We start from the raw sequence: 24,169 nt of genomic DNA, 5'->3' as shown, positions 1-24,169 counted from the left end.
GGAGGTGGTGAGCGAAAACGAGAACGAACGATACTGACACGACGCATACACGGTTTCCATCAAAAGGCCCCGTAGGTTTCTGGGAAGTCCGTCACCGAATCCGTCACCGTGCCTAACGCCATTAGTCGCAGTAGTAGCAGCAGCACCACCACCAGGGTCGATTCGTAAGGGAAATATCGTGCCCAGGACATTCGATTACTGGGTCGGGCCAGTGCCGGAAAACTTCCACTTTTCCACACGAAGTTTCGTGCGTGGGCCTTTCGTGTACGTAATGTGTACCATGGTCCATGGTGTGTCAGCTGTGAGTTTGCTAATAATGTGTGCGGTCCTTTCTAAGTGGACGTTCTAAACGCACGTCGGTGTGTGTATGTGTGTATCTACTCAAGGATTACTTTGTAAGGATTCGTAAGGATCGACCATTAGGCGGTATCGAAAACCCGCTACAGATACTTTTGGTGTTGGATAGGTAGCACAAAGAAAACCCGAGCGGACAGATAGAGAATTCAAGAACCAATCGTCTCAGTGTTTGTGTGTCCTCTCCGTGTATGTGTGTCGGTGTGTATGTGTGCTTGAGTAGAGGAAAATCAAGAGCGTGCGAACTGAGCGAAGGGAGAACAAATTCTAGTATTCTTTGTTGTGTTTGCCGAAGGTGACTTTGGAAGTGTCAAGTGGTGTACTCGTATGTGTGCCTCCGTGTCTACATAGTGTCATTCTAGCACATACCGGTGTTTTTTTCTTTCCTTATTTTTGCTTCACTTTCCTGTTTCCGTTCCAACCCTCACCCGCCAGTGAACCGACAGCACTGGCATAAGCAAGTGCCAGCAGCAAAATGCCAGGCTTGTTTCCATCGAGCATTGTAAGTACAGTGGTTCAATATTTTTCCCAGATTTTCCACTTTCCTTCCCCGATGTAGCGTGCAGAGCCGTTGGAGTAAAGTGCCCCGTAGCGGTGCCCTTGAAAAACCGTGTCCAAATCTAATCAACGACAGCGACCCGTCATCAGTAAGCCACACTATCCTTCTCACGCGGAGGGTGTGCACGCGCGTGTATGTGTGTCTGCGTCTGCTTCAGAAGTTTAATGTAATTTCTCTTCCCTGGCTCGGGATCTTGAGATGCTTCCCCAGATAAGCGGAGATGCGAAACCGTTCTTGGGGCCCATTATTTCTCGACAGTGACATTTCAGAGCGAATCCTTCCGCCACACCGTAAGGGGCAAGGCTGATAACCTCGGGGTAATGTAACACACCTGGGAAAGGATGTGTGAGCGTGAGGTATCGGCTCGTCGCCTTCGTCAATGTCATGTTCAACAGCAAATCTGTGGGCAGGAGCGAGCATCAAGATCGTCATTTGATGCAACAAACAGGCTCCGGCATGATAGATTCTAGGCAACTTCTTGGTCGCGAGCAGGTCGATGGTACAGTAATTGGGCGTAATTTGAAGCGATGGTGTAACCGATGACTGCAGCGAAACTGTTCCCCAACGTCCACTTCCCAGTATCGATCACGACTTTGATGTGTGCTGCTTCGCCGCTAAACTGATGGGTTGCTAATGCTCATTCGGTTTCATGTGCTGCGTAGTGACCTTGTGAGGAAAACCCGAACCCAAGTACACCAAGCGTCTTATGCGGGACAATTGGATCTCGTTTGATCACTCGCGGCCTGCTGATGTGGAATTATTTTGTACGAACCTCTTTCGCTCGCTCTCTCTCTCATTCTTTCTCTTGCTCTATCTCTTCCGACCTGGCAGCCTTACCGAGCCTGCTTCCTGCCACAGCATCATCAGCATCTGGCGAATCGTAATTTTACCCCCCCGCCTGAATCACGATGCTTTGCAGAAGGTGGCAAGATAAGAGCCGTGTGTGCAGATCCACCGATGGTGTACAAAACGAACGAGAGTGTACGGTGTAGTTTTCCATCGTTCAATCTGATGCTCTTGAACACGTTCGAGCCCCACGGTGCGCTCTTGTCCCTGGCCCTGGCCAATGAAGGCACTGCGAGAACTCCGGGAATAGATGTAAGAAAAGGATCTTTTGCGACTTGGCCACCCGGAGCCACCCGGAGCAGCCGTAGTCGTCGACGTCCTCGTCGTGTGTGTGTGTGTATGTGCGCGGGTGCCGCAAGACGTTCTCGTGTTCGAATATTTGGTACGAAAGAGAAATTCGAGATTGCCGTTTCCGCACAATCATCGTGTGCGCCCCGCTGATGGTGGGATGCGCCGGAGCGAAAGAGAGATACAGCAGCAGAGCGTGATTCACGGTTGGAGCATTGATCTGGCGGGCTGTTCGGAGGAAGTGTGATGGGTTTCGGTGGCTGGCATGCCGCTTTTCCTTGGCCCACCATCTCGCGAGCGTAGCGTAGAGTAAGAAGCGTACAACACGAACCGAACGCGCAAGAAGGTTCGAAAGGGAACAACCTCTCCAGGAGACTTCAAAGTCATCCCACTATACTATGCATACATACACACACACGCACCCGGTTGATGGGTTCGGGTTCTCGTGTTCGGTTGCTGCTGCGCTTTGCGCATACTACGCGATGGCGTAGAAAATGTTATTTCAGCATTAGGCGACCCTCGGGAAGGCGAACGTTGGGTGTAGCGAGAGGAAGAGGAAGGTAGAAGAAGTGGTGTTTTTTTACAACCAACACTCTCGCCCTCCTCGACCCTACCACCAAACCCGTCCCTTCCGGGGTGGTTGCCCCGTTGCGTGGCTCCCATTTCATTCACGGACCACTCCAGCCGTAATGCTCTAGTTCCGTAGAGCGTAGTTTTTCCTTTTTATGAATCGACCGTGTTTGTACCCGCTCACCACTACTGGAAAATTTGGAACCTCTTGGAACGCTCTCGTTCTCTCTTTCTCTTGTTTGCTGCTCTTTCTTTCTAATCGACGCATCTTGCCAAGGTTGGAATGCCCTTTCTTGCAAGACGTTACGTTTTCTTCGCATCGTAAGCCACGGTCGGTTCACCAAACGACGGATAGTAATGGACTCTGCAGAACATTTTATTCTCCGCTCCTTTTTCGGTGGGTGATCTTTGCAAACTTTTCTAAGCTTTTTCACACACTTGTTTGTGAATAAGGGCTTTGTTAGTTTATCGCACAAAGTGCTTCATTTAGACGACGCCCGCGGGATGTTGAGAGGTTTCTCATATGTCCGGTGAAATTTTAACCTTTGAAGGTGGTAAGGAGTTCACGTGCTTACAAGCTGTATAAATGTCTTATTTGCCTCTTCTTAAGCAATTGTGTAAGAGAGTCGCTTTGTTATTCAGACCGGTCATAACCTGTCACTAGAAACAGAAGGATGTTGAGGTACAGTTCAATGATGTCTATGTCATTGACTTACAGAAGATGACTAGTGTGGTCTTTTTATTCCCAAATCATCAATGATCTTCCCAAATTCTACACCGAAGATCGTTCTCAAATACTCTCGGAAAATACCCTTCCCACAAACGAATATTCGATCCAGACGATCTACAACTCATGACTTTCGGTATGTTAGACTAGAGTTCGCCCCACAGTATAGAGAGTGAGAGAAAGATGCAGAACTTAAATAGATGTAAAACTGCAAAATAAATGATCTTATAATAAGAAAGCGCTTTTAGCAAGTGATACTACACCTGACCATGTAAATAAACCATACGGCATTAATCTGCAGGTTCTCGCACAAAGATAATTAACTTCCGTTTCATAGTAATCAAAGAGTCTGTATCCGTTTTTCGCCGAACATCACAATCCTAAAAATTAATCACGACGCTGCAGTTAAGCTGTCGGCAGTAGAGCTTCATTACCTCGCCTGGACTGTCATTTCCCGAGCAAACACACACACACACACACACACACCCTTGCACGTGGAGCGGACACTTTTTCATCCGATGGTAACATGCACAACCATGCCAGTTTCCTAATCTCCGCCTCCTTCCTTCCTTGTTTCCTGCACACATTTGGTTCATTTTCTCTCGGTTTGCCATGTCAGGCGACATTTAAGCTAATCCTTGTTGGAGTAATATTAGGAAAACGGGATAATCCTCCGCCCTTTTTCGGGTACGGTAGGTGAGCTTAATGGTCATCGCAGTAACGCTACCAGCCGTGAATATGTCCTGTAACCGAAGGGGGGGGGGGGGGCGAGAGTCACACCGCATGGTAAAAGGAACTAGGAAGAAAGTCAAGCGGCAAAAAAAAAAACTGGCACAAAATTTGGCTTCACTCGTGATTACCGTACCGTGAATGTCACGGGTTTTTGGAGCTTTTAGATGGGTGTGGGCTGCCGTTTTTTCGCCCTTTCACTTGCCTATGTACTCTCTAGAGCTATAGAGCTGTGTGTGTGTTTTTTTCCCACTCGCTGTTACTACTCTTTGAAACATAATCGTTTATTACCACCCACCGGTTCGATGCTACTAACGGTCAGCGTTATTGGCAACTGCCCCAAACATGCATCCCATGGCTCGTGATCCACGTGGAGCACGCTTCGCTTGGCAAGAGGAAGCGCCCAAGTGCGAAGGATGGGATCGATTTTTGTCGCCCTTGAAAGACTGGAGTGGCCGAGAGAGAGAGGAGAGCCGCACACATAGGCGAGGTGTAGGTGCTGTGTAACGGTCCGATTTGAAGGAGAACATAAAATAGGATTCCTTCGTGCAGTTTTTTTTCCCTTTTCAAGCAAGAGCAAGAAAAAAAAACGAAATGAAGGTCCATTTCGGTCACGGGCCGGAAGGCAAACGTGTGCTGGAAGCTGGAAATTTGATCGTGTTTCGATCGAGGACAAACCGGACCCTAAGGAGCAAAAAGTGGCAAGTTCATAAGAGCGTGAGCCTGACGCAAAGGATACTTACTGTTGTTGTTGTCGTCGGTGGGTATATTTAGGGCATCGATACGGGGGATGAGAGTCGCAGTTAGAGGGTGGAACCGGGGTGTTTTTTTTTTGTTCTTGCATTGTTTGTAAGCGACATCAAGCCTATCTTTTAGTACGGTTAATTAATTTTAATAACCGACCTTTTTCCAGTGGCCATTCGTTAGCAAAACTTGGCGGCGATAGGCAGGCAAGCGGAAGGGTTTGCTGTTTCCCACCCATTGCTGGTTCACAAAATTCGCGTTCGATAAAATTGCTTTGATGTGTAACACGATGAGGGCGAATCGATGCTTTGAAGAAGTTTGTAATAAAAGGCGCACTATTGATTATTACGCCGAATGTAATTAATGATGCGAGGGAGTTTGGGTGGTCAGCACTGTGACCGATCTCGGCTATAAATCGCACAAATTCTACATATTGTGGTTTAAATTTTCTGCATAAGCGTGTAACCTGCGGTAATTGGAAACGAATGTCATAAAGTTAATAAGCAAATAAATTATGTTCAATGTATTTCACCCATTCTTCACGCACGGAAAAAATGATCAGTCGGTGGTGGTGGGAAATGTGTAACTAAAATCTTCATCTTGATCGTGAGTCGCAACAAAAAATAATGTGGCAATTTATGAAGCGCTTTCCTTTTATGTACTGTTGGTGGTGATGATGTATTTTTTCGCTGTAATTCTTGTTCTTAAATGAAGAGTCAATGTAGTTTGAAGAATTGCTTCATGAAAGCATAAAATATGCGCGCATGCATTCCGGTTGACAGAAGCAGTAAGAACAATTGGGCAAGAACACACGACGCTCACGGTCGACTTCGCCGTATGAAACTTAATGCAGTTTTCTGACGCTCGTTTTTCGGGGCCCCTCGGAATGTGTTGTGTAGTTTTGGCTGGGAAGGTAATAAATTTCGCCAGTTCACCCCAATGGCAATGGCCCACCGGTTCTTACTCTCTCACTCTATATGGTGAGGTTTTTTTTCCAGTTGGAGGTTACACACACCCCAAGCTCAGTGATCAGGTGGCGTGAAAGGGATGCCCGAAACCGGATCGAAAACCGTTTTGGGCAAGACAGAATTGCACTGTCCAGAATTTTCGGGGGAGAAGAAAGACAAGCTTTCCACGATTTTGTTGTTTTTTTTCGTTGTTGTTTTAATGTTCTCTCCCTACTCGAGCCCTTCGAGGCTGACAGAGTTCGATTGTAACCATCGAACGTGAACAGTCCTGCTGGTGTGGTAGGTACGGCTTTTAGGACTTGCGATTAAGTGCCCGACAATCCATCGCAGATACGCGCAATGAGTTGGAGCAATGATACGGAGCAGGAGGTGGTGGGATGTTGGGAGGGTGGTGACATACAAGGGGGAATAAATCCCCGACAACATCCCACCAGCAGAACGTTTGGGTACTGAAGGACGAAGAAAGGTTAAACCGAAGCTCAATCAAATCAAAACGCTAAAGCGGCCCTTCCGTGGTACGGTGTCTCCCGACGAGAACCGGGAGATGAAGGTTGTCCCCTGTAGGGATTCGCCCTGCGCAAGTGTGTGCAATTTTCTTTCTACCATTTCCGTTCATGTTTTGCTTTCGTGCGCGTATGTCGAGCGACAACGCGCGATACTCTAACGACAAGAAGTGGAAGCACACCGGAGCTACGGTTACTACGAGCCACGGGAACCGGTTACGCTGTGCTGGCTCCAATAATTCTCGTACTTTTGCCTCTCCGGTACAAAGCTGCAGGAAGGGTGTATGTCTGGTGTGGCTTTATACCGATCGGTTTCACCACTAGATGCACGGATCTAATTGCGACCAAGTATTGCTGATTGGGTGAGTTTCCCCCAAGGACCAGTGCATAAAGGAGACCCAGGGTGTGTACGTCAGTATCTGAAGGACTTTTTACAACTAGATCCGTTCCTTCTTCTAGCCCGGGAGGTCAACTTCACAATCTTCGTCCCATAATCGGTTTGGCTCATTTCCCTCGAACCTTTCCGTACGGGGGAAGGACAGGTATTCCATACGCGGGCGGTGTAGTTTGCGTGTACATACATAATCGTGACCAAGCGCGCACTCTACGCGACTAACCTCGAAACAACATCAGGTTCCCCCCGACCATAACGAGCTCGGCAAGCTCACCGGGAACGTTCAATTGTCGAACGAGTTAAACCAGAAAATCAACCCAAACCTCTCGTCCCCGGTAACACCACCGCACGGGGGCAGCGTTACCAGTCGGCTCAGCTGCTGCCGTACGGGGCTCGTCTGGCTGTCGGCGTAAATGCGAATATCTTTTGCGTCACGACAGTGTGCAAAACAGAATCACCAGCAAGAAAAAGAACCAACCACCAACAATAACGAAAAAATATGCGACAATCTTGGGTGGTGGGGTATGGGGGATGGAATGGGAGGCATTCTGTTCGTACAAGATATCCTTCTTGTCCACCGGCACTCGTTCCTTGTCCCCGGGGTGGTATCTAACCGCGAAGGGAGTAAAGAATAGGATCGGTTCTGGGGTTTTTGGTAGCTCCAAGTTTTTCAAACCCCGAAGAAGTTTCGAAGGGCTCTGGGAGATTGAGTTCATGATTTATGCGTTTTACACCGCTTCTCGGGTTCTTTCGTCGTACTTCGTTTCGGGGCGCACGTATCTGTGTGTGTGTGTGTGTGTGTGTGCATCTGTGAATGTATGCAGTGAAGCCAGAGCTATTATTTCTTCTTGTTTTTGGCCTCCGTACGGCCGTCAATTGGCATGCCTGCTACGGTTGCACGAGGGGTCCCCCGTTCGGAGAGTTCTTTTGCACCGGTCCGGTTTTCTTGCGCTCTCGAGCGGACGGTTACGACCCAACCCAAACCGATACAACCCTTTCTGGAGACCCACCCTCACACAGCAACGATACCGTACCACCCGGGCGAAACCGTGTGGCTGCAGGGATTAGGTTGTACCAGGCAGGTCGATTTAGCAGGTCGATCAAGTTCAGATGGGACGGACGTATTGCTGGCGGTGTACATTGTACCAGAATAAACAGCTCACCGAGAACACCGACACCGCAAGCTAACATGGTGTGTAGTGATCAACAGTGGTTCGACTACTGCAGCATGTTCTAGTCGAATTACCTAGCGAAGGGAAAGATTGCCGTCCAGAAGGAAGGTGATATCGATGGGTATTGTTTTCAATCTTGTTTAAATAACAAAACCGGCACTGGATCAGTTTCCAACACAGAGGGCGTTTAACGTGTCCATTTCGTTTGGTAAAACCGGTACTGCTGGTGGTGGAGCGACAAAAGACTACTGCTACTGTCGAGGACGCAGTTTCTGACCTATTTTGAGTAATACATTCGTAGCAAATGTCTGAAATTGATATTATTTAAAAAAGACATACCTCGTTAACCACTTGGTTTGTAAACAGTCGAAGATCGCTTGTTGTGATTTTGAGGTTTTCTCAATAAATCCTTTCTGGATCCCACGCGCCCGTTAAGATATCAAATACCATGCGGATCGATCATTTGTATGGATTATTAATTGTCCAGATATTTGCATACAAAGTCAAGTAAAACGGAAAACATCAGGCCAATATTTCTTGAAATTGTGATACCAAAAGTGAGAGAAGTTCCAACAACTGTGAGGATCAATTCCAGAAGTTAGTTTGTATTACTTACGGTGTCGTGCAGAGTTCCAACCCTATCTAGTGGATGACGATCGAGGTATCAGCTGAACATCTTTGGCTCTCGCCCAATCGGCACTGGCTGTTGTGTCACGTTTCTCTTGGCTGCCTAGTTCTTACGCTTGCGATTTGTAAATTTGGATATCACCATCCAGAATCACCGTGTGTCGCTCCGTGTGCGTGTGTACGTGTATGCTTAATAATATTCAGAATTTTCAATTCCATTTCGTCGATCATGGCGGTTGGTTCATGCATAGTGAAATATGGTCGCAAGTTTCGTCAATGAATGATGCATTGGCAAAACTTGCCGAGTTTATTACCCGGTCCCCTGCGCACACGGGTTGATCACGTACGCGACCGGTCCGGTTGTAGCTGAAAAAACCGGTGGTGCTCTCGTGTTTGATCACGATGAATAAATGTAAGGTGACCTTACGCTCCACTCCCCGGGTCTTGTGTGTGTGTAATGCATGCAGACAGTTTGGATTTTTAACTAACAAATGCGCGTGACCGGTGTTAAGATCGTTTTTTCCCCTTGATAGCAATCCCGTGATCGAACTGACTGTTTTGTGAGGGAATGTTGGCTGAATAAATTTATCTTTTGGCAATGCTTTTCGGTATTCGTTTGTGAAGATAATTTTGTTAGCATCGGAACAGACACAATTGGGGATTGTTAAGGTTGTTAGCTTAAGAGAAGAACGCCTGGTGTAAAGTCAATGGATCAATGATAATTTATTATGTTCACCTTACTGTACTAACCATAATTAAATGCTCAGCATATAAATGTTATGTTTCAATATGTTGGACATTGCTTTAATGTGGCATGTCCGTGTCCTTATTTTGTAGTCAAGTAGTCCGGTTCTTGTTATGACGCTGATTTATAGGCTACATCTCTTCGCCAGGCGACAGTGCCAGATCTCAAGATTGACATTGAATACTAAGAGAAGGTTTTAGCGCCATATGTTATAGATCGGCGCAAACTGGTAGATCATATACTTTGTCAGATGATATAATACTCCTTCACATTATTTCTTTATGTTTCATGATATTACAACGCTTATTTTGAGGGTTTCAAAGAAAACTAAAAATAGAACTTAACAGTGGCCGATAAGAAAGGAATTTTATTTGTCCAACCACTTCTGAATTCATTTTAAACACAATTCACATCTTCACGTGCTCGCAAAAGCTCGCTCGGAATTAATATCTTATCGCTTGTTATGATTTATTAATGGACATTAGCAACAGCTAGAGAGTGATTATAACAATCACTCCATTGGAGAGCGATTGGAAAGCAAAACCCCAACCCGATACGATAAAGAACACAGCGTGCCAAACGTTGCGAGTTTTCGATAGTGAAGCTTCACACTTCCCATAAAAGCTGACGCAACAATGCGCAACAGCAGCGCCCGTCAACATGTGCTCGAAATGTGTTTCACGCATGTTCGTACGAACGATTGTGTATTTTATTTGGCGCTGGCCGCGTGTACTGCGTTGCCCATTTGCTAAGATTATGCGTAGCGCGAGTGTATGTTACACGCTGCGAATGGTTGAAAGTAATTAGAGGAAATCGCAAACATTTCCCAAAACACAAACCGTGCGTAGCAAGGGCACTTGTACACGGGCTTGATTGTTAAGTTGATGAGAATTCGCAAGGTGAAAGAGCTCTCAAAATTGAATGTAACGGCCGGGGTAAAGCAAGGCATCCACTTACCAAACAACTGTGATCCGTCTGAATGAATTTGATGCGTCAGGAAGAGGACACGTGTGATGGAGAGAAGAAACATATTTACACTATAAAGTGCAAATGGAGCAAATCAGAGATCAAATTCAATTCCTGTTGCTGTCGATTCCGTTAACCATCGGCAGGGTTTGTGTTTGCCTTATTTGGTTGTGTTTCGATCAAATCGAAGGACCAGCACGGATTGAAGAGCGAACGATCCGACTATCATTATAGAGATCGTGTGTGGAGCGATCGAGAGTGAATCAGACGAGAGTGTGTGGGCATGGAAGAAAAGAATTTGAAGAGGAACAGCAAAATACTGAGAAGATGACACACACACATCCCGTACTATCGACTGCAGCATGAGAATGAAGTGGGGAATTAATTACCGTTTTAAAAAATCGTAACATTAACAATGCAAGACATGAACGCACATGGAAGGAAATGTCAGGTTTTGGGGAATGCGCCTGTGTGTGTGTGTGGAAAAGTAGAAATGGATGAATGGGGATAAAATGAGAGGGCAAAACCACAACACAAAAAGTAAACGAAGGAACGAACCGAGAAAAGACCAGAGCAGAGTGATGTAGCGAAACGACCCTCATGTATGAGAAGCATGATGCAAAGTGAATACAACATACACTTATCATCACTTAGACGAGGTTTCCTACGGTGTTTCGATGGGATTCCACGTGCGAAGCAAACCGGCCGTGTAAGCAGGTCGAGGGGAGGCGAAGGGTGTGCTATTTGTGAAGCCGGCGGTGGTGGAAGTGTATGTTTATTTCTTTACTTTACACTTCACAGACGATCAAATGCCGGTCGAACACAGCACACGGGAAAGATTGTTTGCCGGCGTGGATATACCTTCGACTGCACATCACCGGCTCTGCGTATGCGATGCGGGGCCAATGGGAAATGGTTAGCTCTCGGTATGGTAGAAACTTGTTCTTCACTTCGTTTTCGGTAATTTCTCTTCAAGCGTGGCTTGTTGTGGTAGGGAAGACCAGCGGATGCACATTACAGTGTGTGACAGTTGAATGGATGTGACAAACGGGCATGACTCTTACCGAAGACTCCGTTGGTCGAACCCGTTGTAAGTCTCTCCCGTCTCGTGCGCTCCCTCCCCATAGCCATCCTCTATATCGTTGCATTATCGAGTTCTGGCAATCGGGAATCGTTGCTGACACGAGAAAGCATCGTTAGAGAGTAAATCCATCACCTTTCTTACCGGTGGTCCCGGTTCCCCCCCGGCATGGGAGCATGTGGTGCATTTGATTAGCTGTGCAATGCACTTTCTTGATGCAGCCTTTGGTTGGGTTGGATGTGGAGGATGGGAGGGAGGGGAGTCGGGAGGGGTTGTTGGAAAGATGAACGATGGAAGTGCGTGATGCATCATCGTTAGGCGATACACATCAGAACGAAAACGGTTGGGCACTGCAGGGCAAAATGCATTGTGCAATAATGCAATAGTGAATGCAATTCAATTGACGTGCGGCCGCCATGTACTCCCTATATTTCCTGCGGAGGGAAGTTGAAGGGCGACAAGAGAGAGAGAGAGAGAGAGATGCGACGAGATTGAAGCATGAAAGCATGAAGAGGGAATAGAGCGAAAGAATGGTACAATGAATGAAGTCAGAAAAAAATGCACCACACCCTATACAATCTGTACATGTTGCTGAGAGTTTCCTGGTTTTGTTGCATAAATTGTAGCTCTTCGTTAAACGGTTGTACGGTGGACAAGCTTTGTTTAACGTAAAGGTTGCACGGTCGCGTAAAAGTTTAATTAATTAAAGGACAATATTTAGCAAACGTCGGTCCATTTGGTTATAAGGCTGCTGACTCGCACGGTGCGCATGATGGTACAGCTGTTTTGTCCACTCTCTCTCACCCTGTTTGCTCCGTCGTCATGTAACATAATTACCTGTCAGATGCCAGCATATTTCTCTCGCTACCGCCCCATCTTCATACTCGGTGCATGATCCGCAACGGTTTACATTCGTGCCCGATTGCGTGAGCGTTGATCGTTCTCGGAAAGCGGCGGATAAGATTCATGCCAACAGCAGCAGTAGTAGTAGAAGCGGTAGTTAGTAATAGTAGCTGCAACAAGGGTTGTAAAAAGGAAGCAAGAAGCAGCAGGCAGAATCGTAGCATTCCGATCAAATGACTATAATACACACGGGTCCACCAAGACATCGGGAGAGCGAGACGAAGAATATGGCAGGGGATGGGATGGCTCTGTCTCTGTCTTGCTGCATAATGATGGTCCCCGGTTTTCCCTGACCCTTCACATCCCCTTTTCATCCGTTGACTATCTGTCTTTCTTTTGCTTCGCTTTTGATCATACGTTCTGCGTGGCGATCATAATATCGGTCGATAAAAGTGGACCGACATGGCGGCGCGTAAATAAATTGCGTTCATTTTAGCAAGCGGTCTGTCAATCCCCCGCCTGTAAGTGGGTGGTAGGGAGTGGTGCTTTGTTTGGTGGTACGAACTGGTCTACCAGTGCGCCAGCATCAAGAACCATCCAACGTTACAATGGGTGGGACCACTCCCAGCGAAAAGGCCCCTGGTCCGTTGTCTATTGTTGTTACTCCCCGGTTTACTTCATGGAGCCATTGGGCGTTTTGCAGGGATGGTTTGGTAGTTTTTTGCACTGACAACAACAAGCAAACATACATAAACGCACCCAACAACAAAGGGTAAGAATTGTGGTAAAAGTTGGCCTGCTAGTTTCGCCGGTTGGTCCTGCACCATCCCCGGTCACGGTATGTTGCGCGAGAAAAATGACCGAATTTCACGTAAGTAGTCAAAGTAGCCCTATTGTTTCGTGTACACCCGGCGTGTAACGGACACGGAAATGCGGCACATGCTCACATAACCAGGGCTTACGTATCTCACGCCAACCGAAGGGTCAGTTTGTGCCGAAACGCGCATTAACCTTGACCTCTAGGGTACTGGGGAAACGGTGCATGCGAACTGTCGCTTAAAACATAAAACTATTTCGTGAAAGGTATTCCTATCAGTTCCGTTGATTTTGGTTTCGGTTTTGTGGATTCAGAATGGAGCAATGTTTCTTTTTGTCGTCTGTAACATTTCACCGTTACACAATGAAACCTGTCCTTGAAAAGGTACCTCCAATTATTAACAAGCACTGGTGACAAAAGTGGTGACGAGTGTTGAAAGTATTGTGTTTTGAGGTGTAATACCTCTTAATATTGCACAAGTTTACAGTTTACCATCTTCATCACCTCGTTTTCATCTGATCTCCCTGTAATTTATATTTTTTTATTTATACAAAAAAACTTAAAATTGCACTTTGCAGATGAAGACGAAGAATATAAACTTAGCCACGATAAATAATTGTTAATAATGTAATAATAATTGACCAATAACTAATATAAATATAAATATTTAAATCAACAGTATTGCCTTTGAGGAAAAAGTAAAAAAGCATAAAATAACATACCCTAATACATAAAATAAACGTATAAAATCATAAAAAAATAATAATGAACTAACGAATTTAATAAAACATTGAAAGTGAACAAAGTAATATAACAAATTGGAAACAATAACATAAATTTTAAAAAATGGAAATTGATAAAAAAGTAAACATAAAAGAAAGGAAAAAAAATAAAACATACATGTAAAGTAATGGAGATAAGAAATTTATAAAGCAGTTTCACGTACAAGAACAACACAGGAAATCTTACTATTAAAGTAATATCAAAACTATCCATTAATAACTGGTTTATGGAAAGCATGTGCGCGGTGCTTATGGTGTCCCATGTCATAAGCAAGCTTAAACGGTAGCACCGTCAAGTTACACCTGGTGCGAGAGAAGCAAAAAAAAGGAAAATAGTAATTTACAGTTGACATTGTTAAAATATCAACCGAGCACAAATAAAGCGTACCTGTACAGACATTCATCTTCGTCGTGGAGAAGCAACCGGCATTACTTTAATGCTCTCGTATGCCTTCCCTGAACTCTGTCCCACCCTACCATTGCCGTTTTGTCGTTCGGATCGTGCCTCTCACTGCCTTATGGCCGTAGTCGTCGAATGGACGTCATTCGTGTTTTTGGAAGCACGTCGTGGCTGAAAACAGGGTAAGGTGGTATAAACGGGTGGGGAGGGGTTTGCAAAAAAGCGTGGGGTTTGAGGGAGGGGGGGGGGGGGAGAAGGCTGGTGGTTGACGCAATCCGGGACTTCTACAAACGATTGCCTCCCACTAGAATCGTGAGCCAAGCGAGCCGCACCTTTCGGATGCTGTGCTACTGCAGCGAGTGCGAGTGAGTGAGATTGCGATTACAACAACGAACAGATGATTGTGTTTTCGGGTTGTGTGTGTGTGTTCTTATATTCACGTTTCTATCTTACCAGTTTGATCAGTTTTTTTTAATAAGGGTAAGAGGGTTAAGTTTCATAGGGAACCGGTAAGGCATGGTTGTAAGGTTTTGCAAGTAGTAGTAGTAAGGGTTGTAGTAGTATAAGAACCGGAGAAGTTATCAGGTTGATACAGGCCGGGTTGGTACGGGCAACACTTGCGCCGCGAAGTGCAATCCCTTCGACTCGTAAGCATCGACGTGTGCCGTTCTTCTGGAGAGAACGCCGCCGCCTAAGATGAATGGCTAGCATGTTTTGAGGTGGTGGGACGATGGCCAAGCCCGGTGGAAGCGCGAGAAACGGTCCAAGTCACGAGCGAAAGGAAGGTGAAATAGAAGTCACTTGAAGCAGGAAAGGCCCCGGTTCATGATGACGCTGTTGGGGTTGGGGGATTTGCTCGGGACAGAAGTAGGTAATGGAGTATTAGGTGAAAATGGTGATAGAAGGAAACACAAAGCGACAGTTCGCCTTCTGTACGTCGCCTGTTCGTGTTTTGAAGCGTTTGTACGTGGTAAGCGAAATTACGCGAAACGCGAAGAGAACGCCGCGAACGAACTGGTTCTTGCCAAAAAAAAAAAGAAAAAAAAAACGTCACGAGAGCCAACCTTGCCATTTTTGTTTTCTTTTGTTGTTGTTGCACCTAACACTTTTATTTGGTATTTCTTCTTGCCTCCCATCCGCGGGAAAATCGTCGATCGTCGTGTATCCAATGTGTGTGTTTTTAGAAGACAGTTTGGAACGCGAACGAGAAACCGGTCCGGCGGAGTGCTTCGGGGTCGGTTGCGGCTTCGAAAAACGAAGTCTCCCCAGCCGGTCCCGTAAGTAAATAAACCGCTGAAGCTCAAAATGAAATATAAATACGAGTAATATAATGTATTCTGCACCGCATCGGGAATGATAGTCAAACACTTAGCACTGGAATGTGTAATCGGTTATACCTTGCTCTCTCGTCCCTGCCGTTGGACGAGCGCAGCGCAATTGGTGGATGCCTTGCCGGAGGGTTTCTTCTCGGGCTAAGATCCCTCTCAACGCTTTACCAACTCGATCGGCAGTACCTTGCTACGGTGTGTGTCCGGCAATGCTCATCTTTGTAAATGGATATTCACAGCGTTCCATCGTTGCCGTTTGCGATGTTGGTGGTGTGTTTGCGGTTAGGAGTTCTGGAGGCCTGGCTTACTCTGAGGTTCTTCAGAAATTCTTCAACGCCCAGCGCATCAAGAAGAAAGTGAGTCGCTGGGTGTGTCGATCGATCTTCGAACGTGAAGGAAAGGAACTGAATCTTTCGTGTATTATGGGGTTACTTCGTCTAAAAACCGTCGTCTAAAAACCAGATTTTGCAAAGACTGGTGGAGTTGAACAAATGATATTCTTTAAGATAGATGGGGACTATTTTCCAAGCACACTAATTTTTCTTTTTCTCCTTGGATTAATGATCTTCTCTTGAGTTGCATTTGACATATAATGGCATTACTGGACTTATCATATGATTTCGACTTAGATGATATTCGATCCACGGACCTTCTACCTACTAAACAAAAGAATGAGAAGGGCAGTGATACATACCAATATAATTCTGCTTTCCCTATGAGTTGCTCAACAATGTAAGGTTCCGTCCTAAAACAACATCCCCATAGTTGCAACGCTGATTGAAGCTAATGTTGTTAGGGCGAAATATTACACCGTTCATGATTAAAATTGTTCTGGCAGCACTCCAAACGGCAAATGGAGCATTTGCCACCCCACTATGCAGCAGTTAAAGTAAAGCCTTACTGTTTCAACTACTATCCACCTATCCGAGGCAGCATTACTACCTTCCAAAGCCGATTCGGCTTTCAGGACATAACTAACACGCGCTCTTTTTCTCTCTTTTCCACTGCCACCAGATTGACGGTCACGACTCAGGCACCGAGTCGGACGGTGACCTGGAGCAGGAAGACGACCTGATACAGGAGCACGAGATGGAGCTAAGTAAGTAGTTGTACCGTTTTTATCATTGTGTATTTTTTCGGTTTTCTTTTTGTTTCGTGTCCCCGCCACTCGCTCTCCACTCTCGTGGGCCCTCGTTCTTACCCCCACTGCTGGGAGACATTCCAGCATGCAGGGCAGCATCAAACTTTTTGGCCGGTTTAAGTTGCTTCAGTTTTACGACGACTGCAACGTTTTGTCGTAGCGCCGCGTTCGTTTACCGTAAGGAGAAAGCGTACGGGGTCCTGCCATCTTCCGTGTATGTTTCACTGAGCGCTTTCTCATTCCGGGCGCGCCGTTTGTTGCTCAGTTCCGTAGCCTGGCGAGTTGTCCTTTGGCGTAACTTTGCCGGCATTTTTATGGCACGTGCTTGGGAATACAATTTGGCCGGGATGTAATAAGGAGCATGAATTGTATGTGCCTTTCCATAAGGGCACAATTTTGCAATGGTGCGGGAGTTGTATTCTTAAGGAGCGAAGCAATAGAAAAGAAACGAGGTGAAATATGTAACTTTGAAATTTTGTGTATCAAATACCAAACTAAGGTAAAAATTCACGGGAAAAATGAGGAGCCAATTATCATATTCTTGATGGTGTTTTTGCGAGTCGTGATTCTCAAATGAGTGCGAGAATATGTATGTTATTAGAATGATTTTTTTACGATCTTCTCCCATTCATGATGTGCTGAAGGACGAGGGTCTGAAGTATGCTAACAGAACTATTTTGATAACATGAAACGTGGCATTGCAAATTAAAAAGATGTGTGACGATTAACGCGCTGCTAATAAAGGTAGTAATCTAAAATGATTTTTGTATCCGATACAATCCAGTATCGAGGATCATGTCATTTTTTTTTTAGAGAAACAAGTGCTAATTTTGTAACGGCGTGATATGCCTCGCTAATGTGGTCAATAATAGAGCATGTCGAATGCTGAAATCACGTCGATTGTGTGAGGCAGCCAATCGATGAAGCAGATGTTCTGTATGTTTGAAGTTCCCAACTTCGACTTGACGATCGAAGTCGAAGTCGATTGATTCCTGTTTAGATTAATATATCACGCTTCAGAAGACTCAAATCGTTAAATTGCTGACTGAAAGGGAAACGGTGACGTTTTGTAGGTGCTTAAAATTGCACAGTTAGCTATTGTTGCATGTACTATACAGCTGCACCTGCATCAGCTGTTTCGAATAGGAGACACACCACAGGAAAGGGAGACACACCACATACGGCTTCTCCAAGGCGCCTATGCGCCATCGAAAATTGGAGTAGCAAACATTTTCGAAAGGGAAAAACAAATGATCCCCAAAAGAAAAGAAGAATTGATGCAACTTGACTAAAGCGCCGAATGGAACGAACCAGCAACGCGTGGCGTATGAATTAAGCCACTTTTAAGCCAGATCATAACGGCGAGAGAGTTTGTTTTTGTCCCTCACTACCATTAAATAACCCCGTTCCTGGGTTCGTAAGAGGAAGGAAAAGGAAATTTCGCTGAATTGAAGGAAATAGATATTATTTGCTATCATTTGCAGTTATTTTTAATGGGCAACCGCTGTGTTGGTATTGTGTCGCGCTTGCGGGAGCTTAATGGACTGGTTTTCATCAGCTTGCCGACCCTTGGCATATCGGCACCAGTAGTAGTAGTAGTGGTAGTATTTGAAATTGGAGTCGTTCAAATTGCTACGACCCCAGAATGGGGTAATGTTCTGTAGCAGCTGATATTTAGTGGGCCATGTATTGTGCGTTCGTTTGCAGAAAAAGTGATTAAACCGCGAACTGCACGGTACGGCTATAGATCGCTGCCTATGGTCCAGAGGTCGACAAGCTTGTGATTAAGATGAAAGTAATTAGGAACTCAAGGCGGTTCTTACTCTCGAAGTTGATTTTCTTGAACTTGTTACGATTGAATTAAACCACAAAAATGCTTATTGTATTGCGGCTTTTCGATCACTTAACTAATGCTTTGTGAATCTAATTTTAAACACAATTTCGGAATTCTGTAATGTTCTAAATTGCTGTTAGAATAATAATTAATGGCAGAATTCATGTCAGCTAACCAGAATATTTAACATTTAACATATAAATCACTTTATTTGTTTTTTTATTTGGATTTGACATTTTCAAGAATATTTCGGCATTTGTTGCAAATTTACGACTTTAGCAAATTTACCCACAGATAAAGAGCAATTTACCACAGAGATCAATAACCACAGCTCCATCGATTGCTGACCACTGCCGCAGCATAACAAGCGCCATCCACACACAATTACATATCGAGAGTGCAGAATAAGCGTGTTTCGTCGTGTGACATTGAATGTGGGTGACTGTCGGTACAGAAAGATCTGACCAATGTTACAGTCCCACCCAGCAGCACTTCACGTTCACTCTCTGCTTATGAACGGTTTTGCTGCAATTTGGCAATTTAAATTAATAAAGCAGGGAGAGCAGAACATGCAGACGCATATGTTGCGGTTTGTCCTTCTGTATTTACGCTACAACGGTTCGATGTAAATTTGAGAGCTGCTTTTGTTTCCTTACTTGCGGGGTCCGGTCATTGTCATGTCCGGCCGAATTTCGTGCAGCTTTCGTTAACTTTTTCTCACATTATTTCTTTTTCTCCCTTTTAAAATAAGCTCTAACCATGCCGCTTGAACCTACACCACCGATATAATTTGCTATTTTGAGTTGCAAAGTTGTTGACGTTTGGCAAAACTTTTCGCCAATTGCTTCCACTTCTCGACCAATTTGGATGGGTAGGAGCTGGAGGTGCATCTGAACATTATTAACCTACTCCCTTCATCCCGTGCCCACTGCTTCACGGAACTCTCAGCCATGACTGCCTAGCGGCGCCTCCATAAACAAACTCATCTTGGCGTAATTGTTGCTAATGGCTGGGCGAAACAATTTGTGCACCGCTTTTGTAGAGCTCCCCGCCATGCGCCCAGCGCTGGCACAGTTCCGGCAAAGGCGTGTGCGACTCTCAACGGAAGCGTGAAAATTGCACTGGTGGTGAATGTTTCACAGAATCTTCAGTTGGCCAGCTGTCCGGATGTATTTGACATTCAGCGGGAAATCTCTCCCCGGGCTCAGTGCCTGGTCTGGGGTTTTCGCCATCGGTGGATTCCCTGCCGAGAGCGATCCCCGGGACTACGGGACCCGGGGGCGCCACCGGGTCGAGTGAGTTTGAAGTTGATTTGCTGCAATTAAAGCAAACGTCCAAAGCACTCGCACACACATACACACTCTCACGCTCCGTGTGTCTGGTGATATTTTACTCACTTGGCCGGTTGGATATGGGGCATGATTACAGTAGCACTAAGCCGGGTTTCCAAGTCTTGCGACTTGTGGTCAGTTTGGAAGTTCATTGCTAGGAAAGGAAATAGCCAAGGATGTTGGACAAAAAGGATAACTTGTTCGAAAAGTCACCATTTTTCGTCACGAGCCGGTTGTCACCAGGCTGCCATATTAGAGAGCCATTTTGCTTCTCGTTATCCTTGCCGTGCTTGCGCTCGACTCCTTAGCCAGGAGCAAAAAAATGCGAAGCGATTCGTAATTAAGATTTGTGTACGGTGGTGGTGGAGCGTGGTCGGTGTTGCTGTTGTTCCTATTGAGGGGATGGTTTGGTCCAGGACTGGAGATTCCGTCCATTCCCAAGTCACAAGAAGCAGTGAGTGTTATCATTCGCCAGAGCGCTTTGTCGGTTACGGTTAGCAAAGCGCACCATGTTTTCATCGCCATCGCCACGATCGTTTTTCCTTGATGGTGGAAAATAAACTACAGAGACGACCCCCCCCCCCCCCCCCCCCCTCCCCTGTCGGAGTCCAGTCACTGCTGTAGCGCAGTGGCGCACAATTTGTTTAGGTCTTTTTCGTTTTGTTCTTCTGTTCACCCTCCTTACTTCCTCAGTGAACGTTTTCCGTTTGCTTGCAAAAGGTGTTTGAAGGAATGCCACCCCCCCAAAAACAAGACTACCCACCACTCCCAGGAGTAAGGAAAATAAAGTAAAGGAAGAGTGTTGGAAGGAAGTGAGCCAGATGGGAGAGGTTTCGCATTCTTTTGACTGTGAAATAACTCCCTTTAATTATGATATATTTTCCTCTTTACGGTTGCGAAGGTGTTCCAAGAAAATAATCCTTTTCCATCTCCAGCAACCAGCAGCGGGAAGGTGCACGGTCGTTTGGTGCGGCTAACAGTGTAAAAGGAAGAAATAACAACGCGTTTTGTTGTGCTGATGGTGGCGAAGAGGAGAAAGACGTGGTGGTGGTAGGGTTTGGGGCAGTGTCGAGAAGGTAGCACCGTCGGAAATGGATTTTTCATTGTAGCAGAACAAATGGGTTGTGTGGCTGTATTTTATACCAGCAGCAGTAAAAGCCTTTTGTACAGGTTGGAGCCCTGTGCTGAGCAGCGGCAGTATGAGAAAGCCCCCCATTTGGAAGAAAGGAAAAGCGAGTGCTTCTACTTTCTTTTAATTTGTCATCTCTGAAGTATCCGTTTTGAATTGTGATCCCTTTTAGTTAGTGCCGCACCCACCTATGCGTCAGGCCGCTTCGATCACTGCGTAAAACCACCCCCCCCCTCCCCGTACTCAATTCACTGTGTATTTGGCGATGTGTGTCGGTTAGCATCTCCACGGAATCCATCCGGGCAGGAACAACGCAACACCAGGTTCCACGGGTATTATCAAAGACAGTTTGGTTCTGTATAAAAGATTATATGGCCCTTTGTTTTACAGCACTCACTTACACTCGCTGGGGGCCGCTTTTGGGTGAATAAGAGGGCAGAGTCTGGCCACGAGTTGGAAGCGAATGATTCGCTCTCTTGGTGCTCGGTAATGATTCTCGTGCCGTTTTGAAATGTCGACCCGGCAGGTCGGAACCTTGAAAGGACATTCCAAGGACGAACGAAACCGACGAATTGCCCACCTCCACCCCGGGGAAGGACGAAAACGGATGACCTAAACCTCGAGCCGAACGCAAAAAAGGGTTCAAATCATATCATTAGGCCAGAGGCGGGTTTCGAAGGGTAGAGGGTTGGCCACCCTCTTTTGGTTGGTTTGAAACGAATGGATGGAACGGAAAAGGAAGCCGTAGTTTTGGGGAGGGATTGGGGGGATGAAACAGGTGGAGGGGGTGATTTGCTATTATGGTTCCATAATCCGCAATGCAATATAGTTGGAATTAATGGGCACCGGGTTAGTAGAGCCGGCGTTTCGCAAATCGCATCTCATTTTTATTACATTTTATGATCCCCTACACCACGCAGCCACTGCATTTCTCGGTGATGGTTGACGTCTTTTTAACGATCTGCTGCTATGCATGATCGTTTAGGGTGTGGGCGGGAGCAACAGAAAAAATGTTGTAAAAAAAAACGAAAGGAAATAAAACAACTTTATCGCTCCACCGTTTAATGTGAATAATGATCGATATGGATGGGGAAATAATAACCTGCGCTGTAGTGTACTACAACAAATTTAAATACGAAAATGATGAATGATCACGATAATCATCTTAAACGGGGCGAGTGTCTTCTAAACATCATTCATTGAACATTTCGCTTGTGGTCACGCACACACACACACACACATGCACAAGTACAAACTCCGCCTGTGATCGTGTACTTGGCCCTCGTCTCTCTGCGGCTACCATCTTGGTTCACCATTTCACTTTGGTTTGTTTTTGGGGCTTAAACATTCCTTCACGCGTCTAGGCATTGGTACGAGTTCGTTGTTCGTTAGTCACGAGTGATGCGAAATGTTTCACCTATGCCTAATGCACTCTCGTGTGCGACTGGTGTGCGGAGGGCTAGTGATTGAATGGGTAGAATTGAACCGATTTAGCGGTAGTAGCAGCAGCAGTCGGATATTATTAGAATCGACTGTCAGAGAAAAGTACGCAAGGGACGTACTGGGGTTGGGTCTAAGGTGCAATTTTGTGTGTGTTTTCTTTCTCTCGTTTTTGCGTGTGCGATGTGCGTGATGTAACGCATAATCGGTGCGTTGCTCACAATTCGATCGAAGAATGTTTTCGTTGATGTTTGGTGTAAGCATTTTGGCCTCGCAACACAAAGGGATGAATATTCACTACTTTACGGTCTATTTCTTTGATTCGATTTTATCGTCTGAATTTGTAGTGATGATTTTAAAATAACACTTTCAAATCATTTTCTGGCTCCGTTAGAAAATTGTTGGTTTATTTTGATTTTTAAATTATCGTTGATTTTAAATTGGTCAATTCATTCGATTTTCCTATTTTTATTGGAAAAGATTAGTTACTTCTAACCTTATGTGTAATGCTATTGTTTAGATTCCTCTAGTTTTTTTTGTTTTACTTCTTGTGTCGTAGGTTTACTTGCTGTTTAGTTTTGGTTTATTACATACATTTTTGATGAATTAGTTTATTTGGTTTCTATTGTTTCTTTTATTTTTAATTTATCTCTTTTCTTTTCATATTTTTGGGGTTTATCTTATCTTTTTTTTTATTTTTGACTTTTAAATGTTATTTTATGGATTGCGATAAAGATTTTATATAATTTGTTTGTTTGTTTGTTCTTTTAAATCTGTGTTTATACATCTTTATATTTTATTGTATTTTCATTTATTGCGTTATAATTAATGTTTATCTAACAACGCTGTTATCGAAGAAATTCGGGCAACTGCACGGGCAACTGTACGATGAACTTTGGCATGTATGTTCAGTAAGTGTAATAGCACGAGTTCCTTCCTCTCAAGGTGCTCTCGTTGTAGGGCAAGCGTACGCGAGGAAAACTCGAGTAGAAATGCGCATTTACGCTAAGAAAAACACTACAATTTCTCTGACGTACGTCTCCCGCGCCCCTCCCCTGCCACGCCGGCCCCCTTCGTGACCGCGTCCACTGTTGGGTGGTGTGTAATGGCGTACGATCGTAAATGGCACTCATTTTGGGTTTTGTGTTTGCCTTTTTTTATGCAATTTATTTTACTATGTTGTATGTTTTTTTTTTGCTCCTTTGCAAAACGGCACCATATCCCCCTAGCAATGGGTGAGTGATGTTTTCTCGCGTAGAAATCGGCCACTCTCGAATGGCGTGCCCCATGAGTGCCCGAGTGCCGTGTAGTCGAAGCCGTGTTAGATGCCAACGGCAGGCAAAGTTCATTGATAGTAGTGGCCGGTTATGAGAGCTGGCCGTTTGGTTGGGACATAATGGGTGGGTTTGAGTTGGGAAGAGGGAGGGGGGTTGTGACACAATCTACGCTCTTTACCGCGAACCGTGAGAGTGTGGTGCAGCGAGAGTAAAGCGTCTAAACAAACTACTCTTTATGCATGAGCGTCGTTTGCAACCGTTTCGGGGTGCTTTGAGACCGGTTGGCTGGGTAGTTTCGCGGAAGGGGCAAGCCTTCCAAGAGTGGGATGACGGATGAAAAGGAGAAAAGCGATGTGACGGTTGGGAGGGTGGTTTGCGATATCGTAAAATTCCTCTGTGCTCGTAGCACGGTCGCGATCGGGGCGCATGCGTCCGCTCGTTCATTCACATTTCTCCACCGGCTTTTTTAGGTAGGTTCGGTACGTTGGATGTATGCTATGCTGGCTGCTGAGTGTATCATCGTAGGGCCATTACGATGAAATGCTATGCGCAAGCGTGTGGCTTAACGTGGGAC

The 24,169-nt window shown here is 45.5% G+C and overlaps 1 protein-coding gene across 1 annotated transcript in view; it reads left to right on the top strand.

The window, feature by feature from the left end:
* LOC128714072 (lateral signaling target protein 2 homolog) overlaps positions 1–24,169 on the top strand; it is a 47,693-nt gene that overhangs the window by 3,823 nt on the left and 19,701 nt on the right. The window contains exon 2 of the mRNA XM_053808950.1: positions 16,458–16,542. Coding sequence (XP_053664925.1) covers positions 16,458–16,542 — 85 coding nt within the window. The remainder of the gene's footprint in view (positions 1–16,457; positions 16,543–24,169) is intronic.

The sequence above is a fragment of the Anopheles marshallii genome, chromosome 3 (genome assembly GCF_943734725.1).
Source record: "Anopheles marshallii chromosome 3, idAnoMarsDA_429_01, whole genome shotgun sequence".
NCBI classification, from domain to species: domain Eukaryota; kingdom Metazoa; phylum Arthropoda; class Insecta; order Diptera; family Culicidae; genus Anopheles; species Anopheles marshallii.
The sequence above is the reverse complement of the archived record's forward strand: the minus strand, read 5'-3'. Positions and strand labels throughout refer to the sequence as shown.